Below are 18,302 nucleotides of genomic sequence, written 5' to 3' on the forward strand. Positions count from 1 at the left end.
GATCATGAAACAGATACATAAATCTGAGGCCCAGACCTATAAAGGTTGTAGCGCCAATGATTTTATTTACATAACCTGAAATGTGGATAGAAATAAGGATATTTCACAGTACAAGTCTCAATAAATAAAGTATACTGCATCGGCAATGTGGAACTTTGCGCTCAAACTTGATAAGTGAATAGAAAATTGTCGCAGTAGCATGGACTTCTTAGCTTTGCATTTCACATTGTACGCCGGGGAATATGACGGTATCGGTTTATTGAAGACTGATTGAATTTTCGTGTTATAATCTTCATTGCTACTTTAAATTCTAAACGAAGTGCAAATGTCTGAAGCGCGTAGGATATTTTTCCGAGGATAGACTAGAATGTTTTTTAGGAGAAAACATAAAAGTTAACGTGAAATAATTAGGTCCAACGTTAGCGAAAAGTACAGACAAGCAATTGAGAAAGTTGTTAAACTAAACTTTTGAATGGTTAACTGTTAAAGTTTTATTAAGACGGACATCTTGAAGAGTGATGTTTGAAGAAAATTATATTGCAGACAATTAAGATATAAACTATAAGTAAAGGAAATTACGGAATACAGTTGAGTATAATTTAGTATAAGTATATTGTAGTCGTGCTGAAAAATAAAAAAAATTATGGAAGATGTATCAATAGAACATTTCATAATTTACGGTCAGTTTTAAAAGGATATTGGAATTGATTACAGACATACAAAAATACAAACCTGTTCTCTTTAAAATGATATTTGATAGTAAACGGATACTATACGGAGATATCATACGAGTAACATTCTTGTAACTGGTATGATATCTCATTCTTGTTACTGATATATGTTCTTTAACTCTAAACTATTTTCCCTTTTTTAATCTTTACGAGTATACTTTGTGTACCTATCTAAACGAGCTCGATCATGTTCTTTGATTACCGTAGAAAACTTGAGCAATAAACGTGGGTGTAGTTTAATTGCAGTCTTTACGAGGAGCTATCCTTTCAGTTCTCGTAGTGGCCTCATCTTAGCGCTTTCTACATAACATTGAAGATGCTGTAAATTTTGAGTAATATTTACTATTTGTATTATGATTATTCATAATGTAATTTAATATGAACAGTACGCATATATACGCATACATTATTTTTATAAGCATTATCGACGTATTAAAATATTTATATATGAGGGAAATGATAATAACTCTCTTATTAGTACAAATGCAAACGTACGCGCTTAATGCCTGAGACTATTACAAAATGAATAATGAAATGTCATGTAAATCACTAGTAAATAGCTTTTTAATACTCGTAATAAATTTTGCATTTCAATAAATATTTTCTTTTTTTTAAATCCGTACAATTTACGTGTCTTGTTTTGGCTTTGCGGTAAATATTATTATTTATACGTTAAATATAAGCTCTCTTGACAATAAAGATATATCTTAAACCTATAACTATTTATTTGATATGAATACGGTTGCATTGTCCATAATCCTATCCTATCATGTCCATATCATTACATGATTAGATTCATTGACACTGAACAAGCTATGGTAATAAAAGTAACATAGACGAATTTAAAGGAAATAATGTTCAACATTAGGTTGAGGCATCTTTCTGGAATTTGCTGTAAAGGTCAGTCAAAAAGTTGTTAAAAGAAATAGGTAGTAGTGTTTAATCATCTAATACCTCCGACGACAACATAGTCGGGGAATTATCTAGAAAATATCATTAAAAATAGTATTAACATTAGATGATTACAGAGATTCAAAAATTGCGCGGGTCACACTTATATGGCTAAAATTTACTTGTATTTTGATTAAAAATCCTCAGTAAAATACTAATAATATATAACATTGTATTTTCTAAGTTTTAGTTGTAGTTAGTATTGGTAGCGCTGTTTAACTGAGCAGGTAACAACTCCGTGAAATAATTCGTATAAAGTGCTTAGATAGGATAATCCACCTTTATCCAATCCACATTTCATTGACGCCATTTGCATACGTGTTGTATAAAATAGGTAATTAACATGTACGGTAACAATACATCTCCCCCATCCCCACACTACATAGAAGGCAGCGATGGCCCACGAGGCCGTAATTACTCGGCCATTGCGTTGAACGGCATCCAGCTTACATTAGTGAGATTTGAAATGTTTTACTGAAAGTGATAATTTTACAACCTTACCTTAATAAAAATACACCTAATAATAGTATTTTTATTACCTATTTATATGTATCTATACCAAGACACACACACACACACATATATAGACAAACCGACTATAAAAAAAGCTATAAGAACAATTCATAATTATTGTAGTATTTTTTTTTCTTGCCGCCGGTGTAACTGATTATTTATTTTACATTATTGCAATAAAATTAATATTGTTGTGATTTTATCAGCTTAATAAACAAATATTGTTGAATAACATCTTACGTATTATTAGGATTAGTAACGTTATTTCATATAATGTAACAATATAACAAACTCTAAAATAACGTGAATTTATACGATATTATATTTCTTCTTATATGAATTTTGAAAGCGCTGACACAAAAAACATTTCGGGAGTCGTTAAATTTTATGGCAAATTTAATCGCTGGTTACTCTAAATTGAGCGTGTGTTAAACCTTAATTTGAAAAACCTTATTTCATTACCATTTTGTAGAAATGACTACTATATAAGGCTAACATTAATTTTAATAACTTTTATAAACCTTCAAAGTGTTATTGAATATAGATGGAAAGATTAAAACTTGCATATTATTTAAAGCTTTCTGAATGAAACTGAACGCATTTAATACTATAGACGCATTTATTGATGACATTTAAAAAAAAATTGATCTTTATTGAATTTTAAATAGGTACGCTAGTTCTAAATGTATTTTTTTTTTTTGTCGCGTAAATCGTGATTGGAATAACCTACCACAAATAAACCTTTATTACTAAAATAGTATTGCGTGAATCAACAATCAAAACTATGAAGGAATGACGCTATTCATCGCCACATTGACTACATTAATAGAGAGATATTTAAGTTAACGTAATTTCTAATGCCACCCGATAACCTATTCGTTTGTTCCAATTACATCAGTTACGCGATAATCGCTTTTCTGTGATTATACGCGTACTGTGACGCCACATGACACACGCGATCCGTTCGTTACCTCGGAGTTACAATTACCGTAACAACTGTCCTTATCGCCGACGGTTTTTACATCTAATTCTTGCAAAATATTTTCGTGCAAATATTGTTTTCATACAAAAACATATTAACAATTGAAATTCAGTAGAACAAAGCGGGCGGATTAATGGATGGGTTCTGGTGAATGAACAATTTCATTTGTTGTTCACGTGGGAACGTGATTGGCTTGAATCACCGACTGACGATCATTTAAATGGGAATTTGTTGGTATTTATTTAAATGTTATGAGTTTTTACTCAATTCCTATTTGATAATTAGTTGTTAATAGATTCACTTTCAACAGTCTTTTAAGTTTCCTATTATATCTGTGTCTTTGTATGACAAAGTTCCAAGTAACAACTAAAATATCCATATTACTACTTAGAAACAAATATTATTTGTGAATTTAGTTGTTTTTCATCAACGAAGTCTAGTTGCTAGCTTACATTATAAACCTAGAACCGATTTAGAATATTAAATTTATCATTTGTTGCTGAGTAATTTGATGAGAATCTCTCAACTTTTCGAATAAAACTAATTCAAATTTGAAAGAATAATCCTGTCATAAAAAGTTTTATCTGGCTGCCAGTCTGCATTAAGTTCAATTATATTAAAGCTTTTATTGCCGAAATTTTAAATAATAATTTATGAATTCTATAACATGTTTTTCCTTAATTCAAATAATTAAAATATGTCAGTGCAATACGTTGGGCGTAAGGGCATATACTTACCTTAGAATTCTAGGTATATAATAAACCTTCGCATGATCATGTGTGATCTAAAGCCAAATCCTCAATTTAGCGCCAGAATCTGTGCGTTTTACGTGTATATACGCGTTTTATAGGTTTCCAATAGATTGAACCGGATAAAATAAACCATTTTCATTTTCCAGCTATGTCACATTCAATGGTTTTACGTGGTTACAAACACATTCAAACGAATGTTCAGCAAATTCAAGAGCAAAAGAGTTTTTTTGAAATATTCGCAGTTTACAAAAAAAATATTTGTTTATAGAAACTTTAAATAATGTAGAAATCAAAAATGTTAAACTATGCTGCAGTTTAAAATCTTGTTCCGAACTCAGAGTTCTAAAGTTTTCTGGCTTAAAATAAAACTTTTGTGTTAAGGAAAATATGGGTAAAAGAAATTCGCTTCGTTTAAAGAAGTGGAATATAATAACATAGTTTTTTTTTAATAGAAAAATTATGGTCTAAAATAATATTAATATTATTATATATTAATTACGTATTACAATATTTATTAAACCTTAATATTCTTTTATTACAGGATAACCTGTCTACATCTGCCGTTGTCTTCAAAATGGATGCATGTTGGCACAGAACGAGGGAACGTGCATGTCGTCAACATCGAGACGTTTGCCCTCAGCGGCTACGTTATAAACTGGAATAAAGCAATCGAAGTGTGAGTAGTAAATGTTGTAATTCACCACTCACACACACTCACGCCGCTGGTTCTAATGGCTTAACCTTCGAAGATGGAGACATCGTTTGCCTTTCTTTATGTCATATATGCGTTTCATTTGATTGTCATTGGTCTTGCGGCGTATGTATTAGAGATGCTATTGACCAATCACAATCAAACGACATGCCATCGTATCGTCTTATCATCTCGCCCCAATAGATTTTTTTATATTGAATTTCATTACAATGTTTAGATGTCTATGTCACAGGCAAAGTATTATAATGATGTAGTTTACAGATGGCAGAAATCAACATTTTCTAATGACTTTTCTGTAGAAATGATAAATTAGTTTATTAAATGGATGTCTAAAGATTTGACGTAGTCGTTAGCCGCAGCTAATTACCCCATTTATTCCCTCTTGCATCATCATCTGCGATTTATCTTTACAGTTAACAATACAAGCACACAATCACAGACTTTCAGTACATTTATAGAAAAAAACTTGAAAATGTGCATCGCTTTATTTGTAACGTTTAATACTATTCTACATAAAACATATGCTACAATTTTTCAAATATGTATATATTTTTAAGTCTTAATATCTATCTTGAGATATAACAAGAGTATTTTTTAACCAACTTTAGAATGTATATAATTATCTTTGAAATTTGAATATCCTTCAAATTTCAAAATTCAAATTTCAATAATAATTCTAATATTTAAGTTCGTATTTGTGTTTCCAAGGCGCCTCCGGTAATTACTTGTTTACGGATTACTTGGAAAATGGCAAAGCTTGAAAAGTTTATACACCCTCGAAATTAATTAATCGAAAAAAATTAAGGAAAGATTTCGACAACAGGTTTTTTAAACGTAGATTATGAAAAGTAATTATAGCTCACAGCCTTCAAACCGGAAGTAAACGACCATAAAATGGCTTCTAGGAAATGTTGTTTGAAGCTTTTTAAAGAGTTTATAGTAGGTCGTAACAGGTTCACAATCTCGTAGCGAGCGCAGCCTCTAGAGGCCATTACTTAGGTCGCGTCATACAGGTTTCAGTTTTTAACAGCATTATGTGATACAAAGTTCTTACGGTACTTCTAAACGATGTTCTAGAGAATTCTTGACGTAGAAACCCTCAAAAACTTTGCTATAATATTAAGACACTTTTTTGAAATTATAAGTGTATAATTTTAATTGTAATCACATTGCAGCAATCTTAGTTATACCGTTATTTTTGGCAATACCAACTTTCCACATTGCTTACTAAGCAAACGAATACCATTTTAACTATCAAATTATACCATGTATAATGTATATAACTAAAGCTGTTTAAATTGTTAAAAAAATAAAATATGTGTATCTTTTGAAATTGTACATTTCTAAAGAACGCGGATGGCGCTACGGCGTAGCGGCTACGTAGCGGGTTTAAGCGTAATGGTTTAATAGCTACAGATAGCGGCGCTCTTCCGGAGTGTAAAACATAATGTTCAATAATGCGTCGCGTGGCCGAACTTTTTACACATTGTGTAGCAAACATTAACGTTTACGAGCTGTCTATGCGACTATCACCCTCATTACCTTAGCACCAACTATTTTTCATAAAAATTTAACAACATATATATTCTATCTTTTTAATAGTGATTTACAATAAAATATATGTTTATAAGTACCTTAAAATAACCTTATCTTAAAGTAGCAACAAATTACAGCTCTTAACTAATTAATCCCGTACAAAGTCTCTTAGCGTCTAATTAGGACAACAAGTAGCGCCCTATACTTACAATAATTACCTCACCTACTTAATTGTCTTAGGCAACGTTAACCCTTTGAACGTCTAATACCATTATAAAGGTAAAAGTTTTATGACAAATTTGGCTTTAGTAATATTGCTATAGTGATAATATTTCATTATGACATCAATTAATTATATTGAAAATCAATCTAAATTATTTTAATAAATATACTAGTTTATCAAGCTAGTTGCTATTATTTCCTACTTATTCTTTATTTTTATTACGTAATTTATAGTTACAGATTTAATTCACTTCTCTGTCGTGTATAATTAGTATTCCATGTCATTTTAAATTTATTTATACCTCCATGAGAATTTAATGGAACATATTTAAAATATATAATACGTAGTACATATATGACGTAGAGACCGGCGTTATATTATGTGCTTGGTCAACCCGAGTTCTACGCCTACTCGCTATGTAACTCGAGCGGTACACGTTAAATATTTATCCCCTTTTAGATTGTTAGGGTTATGCAACACCGGCATTTGCATTCGCCGCTTTCACATGTTCTTATCTCGCTACTTGGTTCATTCGAAACTTAAAAAGTACACTGAAAGTGAATCAAGATGTAGGTTTCTTGTTTGCAAATAAATATATTACATCTGTAGCGTTCTGAAATCGTAGGATCTGTAGAATATTTTTTATTAGTCTAAAGCTATACAGCGAATAAACATAATCAATATGGTTATATTCTAATTGAAAAATAGGCCCTAAGATCAACTCTTTCTGGCCCTAAGATCTAAAATGTGTCAGAATGACCAAACCTCTGAAATGAGAATTTTTAACCACTATCAGTCCTGTATCACATCCCTTCATGTACTGCTAGGTCGTAAAGTGTATAACGAGGGACAGCCAGGCACAAAGTACCAACAAATCCTACGTCATAACCAGATGGCCCATGAATTTGACACATAAAACGAACAACTTGATGCAATACTGTATCGCATCACCATTTAAAGTTTATTTTAAACGTCACTACCATGTATCAATGTTAATATATATGTATGTATGTATGTGTATTATGTTAAATTTTTATATTATAAAGCAACAAAGTGTGAATAAATAAATCAATAAAATTAAATAAATATTTCTTCCTCATACAAATCGCAAAATAATTACACAATATTGATAAAATTATTTATGTTTTAACCGTCCACCACGCTGCGGTTAGATCCCTAACAAGATTCATTAAATTTTCATCAATAATTGCGGCGGCAAATACTTGATTAATTTACAGACCCCCATTAGTATATGATATATTAATTTGTAATTGTATAATTATTATGTAGTGTATGAATATTTAAGACTATTTTGTCGTTTCTATGTGAATATACATTTTCAAAAAAAGTGTTTCCCGTTCTCATTACGCGAAGAGCGCTCTCTTGAAATTGATGCAACTCAATTAGTTGTGGAATAACAAGAGTGTTAATTGGATGCTGTGTCCCGCCGCAGGACAGACGGGACGGGACCAGACAATTAAACTCGTTATTATATACCCGCAAGCCTCGCAGAAATCCTTCAATTGTTACAGTTTCATTGTTGAGAGATTCTATAAGTGAGCAGTGTAAGCGAAAGCTTAATATTTCTAGCGGTGTTTCATTGTCTAACATTTATACGTACAGTAATATAGTACGTATTACTATGTGCGAATCCTCCTTCATATGGAGTTTCTCTATGGTAGGGGAGCCCACGATGCTAAATGGGGATTTACTCGAGCGTCGTAGAGACCTATTGGGATGCAAAGCTTAGATAAAGAGAAGAAAAAAATGTTATATGATAAATTCCTTTTCATCGGTGGGGGAAGCGGCTATAGATAGTTAAATATGTAAAAAAAAACTGTTGCATGGACATCCTCGAGCGCGTCAGATATTGATAGCATCTATGCCCTACGTATTTTTAATAATGTACGTATGTTAATCTGATCGTTTGCATGATGCGGGTGGTTGTATTTAAGGGTTGAAAATTAAAAAAAAAAATTTTTATCGAGCGCGTCAGATTTTCTAAGGGAGTGTTAAGTGCACCAAAAAAAAGCTCTCATTCACTAATCTGACGATTTCGATGGGACGCAAACCCACAGCCATTTTCTTAATTTGCAAAAAAAAATCGCAATTTTGAAATACTCAAGCGCGTCAGATTAAGATATATGTGGTTCATCTTTATGTTCTAAACGTACTGTCTCATAATCTGACGATTATCTAGAGGGATTCGCCTGATCTGACAAAAAAAAATAGAAAAACGGTTCACCTAAAGGGCCATCCCTGCAACTTCCCGCTAATTCCATTCCTGGGCGCTTAAAATTAATATTTTGAGCTCGCTGAGTTCAAAGAAATAACATTTCTATGCATTTGAGCTCTCCAAGCTCGAAAGCCTGATAGAAGTATCATAGAACACTATTTTTGGAATTTTCAAACCGCAATAACTTTTGAATGGATCAAGCAATTTTCACGCGGTTGGCGGCATTCGACGCAGTTTTATCATCCTCATAAGTCATTTTGCAATTTTAATTGATCGAACCACAAATTTCGGAGTAATCCCGAAAAAACACTTTTTCGGGTTTCTTTCGTGTACGATATCTCTCGAACGAATCAACCGCTTTTGACCAGCTTGGTGGCGATCGACGTGGTTTTTCAAGCTCAAAGGCGGATTAGTTTTTGAAGTTGATCGATAAAGAAACCACTTTAAAAAAAATATTTCTTATTTTTTTAAGATTTTTCAAAATTTCTCAAAATCTATCGGTCCGAATCGGTTCAAATTCACAGGAAATGTAATTTTGAGGGAAATATTTAGAACGCCGTTTAGTAGATTCCGATCGGTTTAAGGAAATGTAGGCATCACGCAGCTGCACGCATTTAACTTTATCGACGAATTTTTGTTATTTCGGCTTGCGGAAATCGTCAGATTATATATTTTTCATTATTCTTGAATTATTTCCTTCAAAATAAAAAAAAAATTAGCTACGCTCGAGAATGTCGAGATGACGTTTTTTTTTTACAACTTTGTTGCCCTCCCCTTTTTTTCCGTCACTCTCAAATTGTCAGATTAGTGGAATATACACTTTTTAGGATGTAATTAACTCACCCTACCTTAATCTGACGCGCTCAGGAATTTCTGATGGTCAATTTTTTTTTACTAAACTGATCCTGTCTCCCTCACGTGCGGCCTTATATATGGGCCTCATATTTTGTGGAGGTACTTAACCGGGTACAAGGTATCCCCCTATATATTAATCTGCCGCGCTTTAGTAAATCCCGAAATCCCCTCTTGGGCTCCCCTACCACTAGGTATCTGTTATATTATATTTACGCATATATTTTCTGATGATTTTGTTGGTATATTTCCCATAATGGGAAAAACAACACCCAATATGAAAAATGTAATTATTGTTAATAAGATTGGTAACCTTTGTTCAGATGAACACAATGCATTAATAATATTTATACGTATTTATCACCATAAATTTTTAATTTGCCTCTGCTAATAGCATTAATCCATATTAAAGGTCAAACCTATAACTAGATCAACCCTTTCTCATGCATGCTCTATGTTTAAATTGTTATCTAAGTATAGTTAAATATAATTAAGAAAATAAAAGGTTTTAAAAAAATGCTGTCATATTAAAAAAAAAGGGTGCGTGTACTTATGTACGCGCGTAAGAAGTTATACTTCTTTGGCATTATTAAAAATAGTTTTTGATTGCATGCAAATAATTAATTACAATTAAATAATCAAAGACTGGAAAAGGAGTCATTATAGTCAATTAAGTTTAGTTTACATTTGAAAAATTTAATAAATAATTATTTATTATTATTCTCTTACATTAAGTGTAACATAAATTCTATTTAGTTAAAAGTATATATTATTATATATTTAGAACATCTCTACCAAACACTAAGATGTATGTTGTAGCTTTGGCAGTATTGCACAATATAAAATTAATAAATTTCTTTGACAAAATAATCAAAACTCCTTTATTTGTTTAAAAGGTAAATGACAAATGTCATTATGGTCATTCAAAATTCTTCGCATACGAACTTCACGCATATTTTATTTCTTTTTACATGTAGATTGTCTTATTCCTATCTCGCTCGCGCACGCTATAATCACACTCCCAATTTTGTGTCACAGGTGCGCGCGCATCGTAAAATTTCACTCTCATAAATTTTTCATAACGCGCCTAAAGAAGTATAACTTCAAAAACGGTAAACAATCCGCCTTCTGTGCCTGACACAAAGTATTGATTGCGTACATACATAGATCAATCCATTGGTGCGTATTCGGGGTTCAAACGGCTTATGCTAACGTATAGGTTATTTTATTTATATCTGAAATGCATCATAAAATACCACCATAATATTTCGTCATACCCGTTCCATGGCAGGCTTGACGCTGTAATATCCGGTAAACTTCCGGTTTCAACACTAACATGGTTAGAGCGCCATTCGAGATAAGTATCACGTACGGCTTAACGCGTTGATAGTTGTTTCTAGACTCTTGGCATTCATCCTTTTTTTCGTGAGGACACGGTAACAGCGTAGCCTTGTCCGCATTCAGCCTCTAGCCGTTAATCTCACGGTCCTCTACGGCCACGAATGATGTGGAATGGACCTTGGCTCAGCAGGGGCTATTCACATCGGCCAGTTCGCCCTGTTTTACATTCATCCTATTTGGCATTCATCCGACTGAACTTACTTTTTCTATTTATAAATGGCATGCTGACAAAGTCTTGTTTATAAGAGGGTACTCTACATAAAACGTCTTTAACGGAATTTTGTATACATTGCCTCTTCAGTGAGACATCATGGTACTTTACGATATAGCCTAACTTAAGGGGAAGACACTGTTCTTGTTTTAAATTTGCACTTATAGTGCGGGAGGTAGCAACGTTTGAAAAAAAAGAATTTTAGGTCAGCTGATTTTGTGATATGTCTTCCTTCTTGCACTTCCGGTTAGAGTCTGGGCAATCTGGCTGGCGGTAGTGGTTGCGTTCATTAGTGCGCATCCTATCTGTCCAGGTAAAAATCCTGGATTTTAAAAGCATTTTAAGAAGCGTAATTTTTAATTTTTCGTTTTTAAATACGTCTACCTGACATACTTATTTTATTGCCAGACATTTTTCACGTTGCTAACTATGTGCCAGACGCGATTTTAAGTTTTATTTTTATGAAAATTTCAAAGCATTTTAGAATGTCTGTAATTTTAATATTATGTTATTTAAATATAAGGAAAACTGAAAATGAATTTGCCAGACATTAATTCGGTTGTTAAGTCTTGAATTAAAATGATAAAGTATTGCAGTATGATGAAGCATTGCATTTTAAGAAGCGCAATTTTAGATTTTTCCTTTTTAAATACGTCTACCTGACATACTTTTTTTATTGCCAGACATTTTGCACGTTGTTAACTATGTGCCAGACGCGATTTTAAGTTTTATTTTTATGAAAATTTCAAAGCATTTTAGAATGTCTGTAATTTTAATATTATGTTATTTAAATATAAGGAAAACTGAAAATGAATTTGCCAGACATTAATTCGGTTGTTAAGTCTTGAATTAAAATGATAAAGTATTGCAGTATGATGAAGCATTGCATTTTAAGAAGCGCAATTTTAGATTTTTCCTTTTTAAATACGTCTACCTGACATACTTTTTTTATTGCCAGACATTTTGCACGTTGTTAACTATGTGCCAGACGCGATTTTAAGTTTTATTTTTATGAAAATTTCAAAGCATTTTAGAATGTCTGTAATTTTAATATTATGTTATTTAAATATAAGGAAAACTGAAAATGAATTTGCCAGACATTAATTCGGTTGTTAAGTCTTGAATTAAAATGATAAAGTATTGCAGTATGATGAAGCATTGCATTTTAAGAAGCGCAATTTTAGATTTTTCCTTTTTAAATACGTCTACCTGACATACTTTTATATTGCCAGACATTTTGCACGTTGTTAACTATGTGCCAGACGCGATTTTAAGTTTTATTTTTATGAAAATTTCAAAGCATTTTAGAATGTCTGTAATTTTCATATTATGTTATTTAAATATAAGGAAAACTGAAAATGAATTTGCCAGACATTAATTCGATTGTTAAGTCTTGAATTAAAATGATAAAGTATTGCAGTATGATGAAGCATTGCATTTTAAGAAGCGTAATTTTTGATTTTTCCTTTTTAAATACGTCTACCTGACATACTTTTTTTATTGCCAGACATTTTTCCCATTGTTAACTATGTGCCAGACGCGATTTTAAGTTTTATTTTTATGAAAATTTCAAAGCATTTTAGAATGTCTGTAATTTTAATATTATGTTATTTAAATATAAAAAAACTGAAAATGAATTTGCCAGACATTAATTCGATTGTTAAGCCTTGAATTAAAATGTAAAAGTCATGAAAAGTATTGCAGTATAATGCTTGTAGTACGAGCATAAAAAGGAATATAAAATTTGATTAAAATTAATAATCAACACTTTATTTAAATTGTCCTAATTACTAAATGTAAGTTATGAATAATTAATATTAAGTTTTCAAGTTTTTTTAGCGTATAGTGACGTCACAAAAAAGAGGCATCTTCATAATCATCATCATCATCGTCGCTGTCTTTGTCGGTGTCATTCATATCATCTTCTTGGGAACTTTCGTTATCTTCTAAAACTCTATCTCTATCTCTTAACAATCGAATTAATGTCTGGCAAATTCATTTTCAGTTTTTCTTATATTTAAATAACATAATATTAAAATTACAGACATTCTAAAATGCTTTGAAATTTTTATAAAAATAAAACTTAAAATTGCGTCTGGCACATAGTTAGCAACGCGAAAAATGTCTGGCAATAAAAAAAGTATGTCAGGTAGACGTATTTAAAAAGGAAAAATCAAAAATTACGCTTCTTAAAATGCAATGCTTCATCATACTGCAAAACTTTATCATTTTAATTCAAGACTTAACAATCGAATTAATGTCTGGCAAATTCATTTTCAGTTTTCCTTATATTTAAATTACATAATATTAAAATTACAGACATTCTAAAATGCTTTGAAATTTTCATAAAAATAAAACTTAAAATCGCGTCTGGCACATAGTTAACAATGGGAAAAATGTCTGGCAATAAAAAAAGTATGTCAGGTAGACGTATTTAAAAAGGAAAAATCAAAAATTACGCTTCTTAAAATGCAATGCTTCATCATACTGCAATACTTTATCATTTTAATTCAAGACTTAACAATCGAATTAATGTCTGGCAAATTCATTTTCAGTTTTTCTTATATTTAAATAACATAATATTAAAATTACAGACATTCTAAAATGCTTTGAAATTTTCATAAAAATAAAACTTAAAATCGCGTCTGGCACATAGTTAGCAACGTGCAAAATGTCTGGCAATAAAAAAAGTATGTCAGGTAGACGTATTTAAAAAGGAAAAATCAAAAATTACGCTTCTTAAAATGCAATGCTTCATCATACTGCAATACTTTATCATTTTAATTCAAGACTTAACAATCGAATTAATGTCTGGCAAATTCATTTTCAGTTTTCCTTATATTTAAATAACATAATATTAAAATTACAGACATTCTAAAATGCTTTGAAATTTTCATAAAAATAAAACTTAAAATCGCGTCTGGCACATAGTTAGCAACGTGCAAAATGTCTGGCAATAAAAAAAGTATGTCAGGTAGACGTATTTAAAAAGGAAAAATCAAAAATTACGCTTCTTAAAATGCAATGCTTCATCATACTGCAAAACTTTATCATTTTAATTCAAGACTTAACAATCGAATTAATGTCTGGCAAATTCATTTTCAGTTTTTCTTATATTTAAATAACATAATATTAAAATTACAGACATTCTAAAATGCTTTGAAATTTTTATAAAAATAAGACTTAAAATCGCGTCTGGCACATAGTTAGCAACGTGAAAAATGTCTGGCAATAAAAAAAGTATGTCAGGTAGACGTATTTAAAAAGGAAAAATCAAAAATTACGCTTCTTAAAATGCAATGCTTCATCATACTGCAAAACTTTATCATTTTAATTCAAGACTTAACAATCGAATTAATGTCTGGCAAATTCATTTTCAGTTTTTCTTATATTTAAATAACATAATATTAAAATTACAGACATTCTAAAATGCTTTGAAATTTTTATAAAAATAAGACTTAAAATCGCGTCTGGCACATAGTTAGCAACGTGAAAAATGTCTGGCAATAAAAAAAGTATGTCAGGTAGACGTATTTAAAAAGGAAAAATCAAAAATTACGCTTCTTAAAATGCAATGCTTCATCATACTGCAAAACTTTATCATTTTAATTCAAGACTTAACAACCGAATTAATGTCTGGCAAATTCATTTTCAGTTTTCCTTATATTTAAATAACATAATATTAAAATTACAGACATTCTAAAATGCTTTGAAATTTTCATAAAAATAAAACTTAAAATCGCGTCTGGCACATAGTTAACAACGTGCAAAATGTCTGGCAATAAAAAAAGTATGTCAGGTAGACGTATTTAAAAAGGAAAAATCAAAAATTACGCTTCTTAAAATGCAATGCTTCATCATACTGCAATACTTTATCATTTTAATTCAAGACTTAACAACCGAATTAATGTCTGGCAAATTCATTTTCAGTTTTCCTTATATTTAAATAACATAATATTAAAATTACAGACATTCTAAAATGCTTTGAAATTTTCATAAAAATAAAACTTAAAATCGCGTCTGGCACATAGTTAGCAACGTGAAAAATGTCTGGCAATAAAAAAAGTATGTCAGGTAGACGTATTTAAAAACGAAAAATTAAAAATTACGCTTCTTAAAATGCTTTTAAAATCCAGGATTTTTACCTGGACAGATAGGATGCGCACTAATGAACGCAACCACTACCGCCAGCCAGATTGCCCAGACTCTAACCGGAAGTGCAAGAAGGAAGACATATCACAAAATCAGCTGACCTGAAATTCTTTCTCGAAAACGTTGCTACCTCCCGTACTATTACGACTGTTTAGCATTTAAGACGAACGTGCACTAGACTATTTCAAATGGTTTTGTTCGGTGGTGTCAAGAAGTTGAATAGCCTTGACATTCGCGAATTTATAACATTACTAGCTGGTGCCCGCGACTTTGTCTGCGCAGGATTAAAATAATATTTATCCAAATGATGTAGCGTGAACGACATATTTTATCTACTTTAAATACCAGCGATAAAATTATATATTTTCAGGAAACACTTTATTACTATCAAATGTGCATCTATATATATAAAAGAAAGTCGTGTTTGTTACAACACTTATAACTCGAGAACGGCTGGACCGATTGCCATGGTTTTTGATTTGTTGGATTTGTTTCCGTCCCGAATAGCAGAATAAGCAATAAAATATCGGATAAGTTATCGAATAACAATAAATTAATTAATTAATTTTACGAATGCAAAAACCATATGGTGCCATCTGTTGACAAAACTACGCATCATTTTACGTCGAATTCGTGTCAGTTCAAGAAATTCCGATCTTGAAGTGAATGAGGAGATGCATAACCATACTTTGATCCTGATCAAAAGATGTTGGATATCAGAAAGTGCTTAACATGCAGTATCGCCATATTGACGCTAGAGAGAAGATGCCTAATGTGTAAAACTGCCATACTTCTTTCGCAATGGCAAGCAACAAAACATTTCTGAATTTGCAAAAAAGGTGTATTAATGTAATACTTAACATTAATGAAATCCTAAAATAAGTTAAATTAAAGTAACAACGATATTATAAGGTTGTAGGGCGGAACGAAGTTAGCCAGGTCAGCTAGTTTGAAATAAATTATCAATTTTTTTTGTAGTTATAGTTCACTTTTTCGGCTATAATGGCTTACACATAAGACATAGATATATACTGTGGCTGGCTTTATAGGACTATTTAAGATAAACATTTTCATCATGCGTTACATATGTGTAACTCTAGCGGTTTTGGCAGCGCACGCCAATATAGCTAACAGATGGTAGATTTTTTCCTACTTACTTGATATTTTGTACAATTCACACAATATCTTTATAAATTGTAGCCTATGTGTTATTCTGATGTATAAGCTATAGTTAAGCTAAGTTACAATAAAATCCATTTAGTAGTTTTTACGTGAAAGAGTAATAAACATCCATCCATACTTACAAACTTTCGCGTTTTATAATATTAGTAGGATTTACCTAGTATTTTATCCTAGTATAATCTTTATACATATATACCTATTCAATAACCATTATGTTTAAGTTCAATTCTACACAAGTATCCTTGTCATTTTATACATAACTATTGTATATATCGAAGAGGCTGTCACGTAGTTAATTCAAAATATTAGATCATATTTACGGTCTTGACGTTATGAGAGTAGATTACAAATTTGTCATAAAATATCAATTTGCGTGTTTACGAGATGGCGGCCCCTTGATGGAACAATACTGTCGTAAATCCACAACGCAGCATCACCACATAACAATCACTCTAAAATTGCTTTCATGTGAATGAACCGAGAAATCAACTTCATACATGTTGACGTCTATATATATAGAACTTATACCTTAAAAATATATAACTTAACTAGCTGACCAGCAAACGTGGTTTTGCCATGTATATTATTTCTAGGAAACATTTTTTTAGTTCAATAAAAATAACTATCTACTACAATAAAAAATGGGGTTGATCGTAGAAGGGTGAAAATTGTCTAAAAATAAAAATGTTTTTTTGGGGGTTGACACTTCTTATCACTTAGGGGTTTGAAAGATAGTAGCCGATACGCAGACTCACTGAATATGCATAAAACATTTCATAAGAATCGGTCGAGCCGTTTCGGAGGAACATTGTAACACGAGAATTTTATATATTAGATTAGACAACTGGTGTCGAGATCAGTAAGTTCCACCATCAAACTCCTGAGGTTTATAATATTAAGCATAGAGTAAAAGTAAAAAGGTGAATAAATACAAAAGAGTTAGACACTTGCAATAGACATTTTTAGCTATAAATATTTGCCAAAGCTAATATTTGTTTATGATAGGTTCTTGCCAGAGTAATAGGGCAGTTTCAGTCGGAACGTTTATTCAGTTGTAATTAGTTTGAGAGAGAGCCCGGCGTTCAAATACTCCTAAATACACTACAATTCGCTTCAATGTTGTCTCAGATACCAAATAGTAATTATTATTTATCCGTATTATGTTTATATTTAATTTAGATGTTATGGAATAAAATATAATCTTAATTACACTTATTTAAATGATCCTTTTAGTAATATTGTAAACCTATAAACACTTTCTGTAGGAGTAGTTAGTTATGCGAGCTGTCTTCGCACAATATAATAAGTATTCAAGAATAGGATGCGAAGGGCCTAATGCGAGTGAAGGGCGGTAGCTGTCAACAAGTGGCGCCACGCGGCTGACACTCAACGCCTACTCTATATATAATGATACTTACGAGATTTAGCTGTGTTGTTGTTATTTGAGTTTTTGGTTTATGAACTAAATGCGAAACGGCAGAAGATAATTATTCAAGTAAAGTTTTGGTTTACTTTGATTATGTGTTGATTTTAATCTTCAATTCTTTTTCAGAACTCGACCTAATCATCCCGGGGCGGTGGTAGAAATTATAGACAATCCATTAGACGCTAGCAAGGTAACAATCATGAATCGTTTTAACAACAAACTCCCAAGCGAAATTAGAGAATTATCACTAAGGCTATGATCACATGTAACGCGCGCTGACGTGCGTCAACGCGCAATCAAATTTGAAGAGCGTTCAGATGATGAGCGCTAACGCGCGTTGCGAGAGTACTCGTCAGTCTAGTTCGGTAGAACGTAGAAAATGGACGTGGAAGAGGCTATTATTTTGTGTTTATATTATCAAGAAAAATATAGAAAAAGAAAA

The 18,302-nt window shown here is 31.5% G+C and overlaps 1 protein-coding gene across 7 annotated transcripts in view; it reads left to right on the forward strand.

The window, feature by feature from the left end:
* LOC125052167 (syntaxin-binding protein 5) overlaps positions 1–18,302 on the forward strand; it is a 141,658-nt gene that overhangs the window by 105,755 nt on the left and 17,601 nt on the right. For all 7 annotated transcript variants that reach the window (XR_007117415.1, XM_047652793.1, XM_047652797.1 and 4 more), the window contains exons 4-5: positions 4,471–4,605; positions 17,987–18,050. Coding sequence is in view for 6 of the 7 variants with exons in the window: in XM_047652793.1 (XP_047508749.1) it covers positions 4,471–4,605; positions 17,987–18,050 (199 nt within the window). In the remaining variant the exon portion in view is untranslated. The remainder of the gene's footprint in view (positions 1–4,470; positions 4,606–17,986; positions 18,051–18,302) is intronic.

The sequence above is a fragment of the Pieris napi genome, chromosome 9, assembly GCF_905475465.1.
Source record: "Pieris napi chromosome 9, ilPieNapi1.2, whole genome shotgun sequence".
NCBI lineage: Eukaryota > Metazoa > Arthropoda > Insecta > Lepidoptera > Pieridae > Pieris > Pieris napi.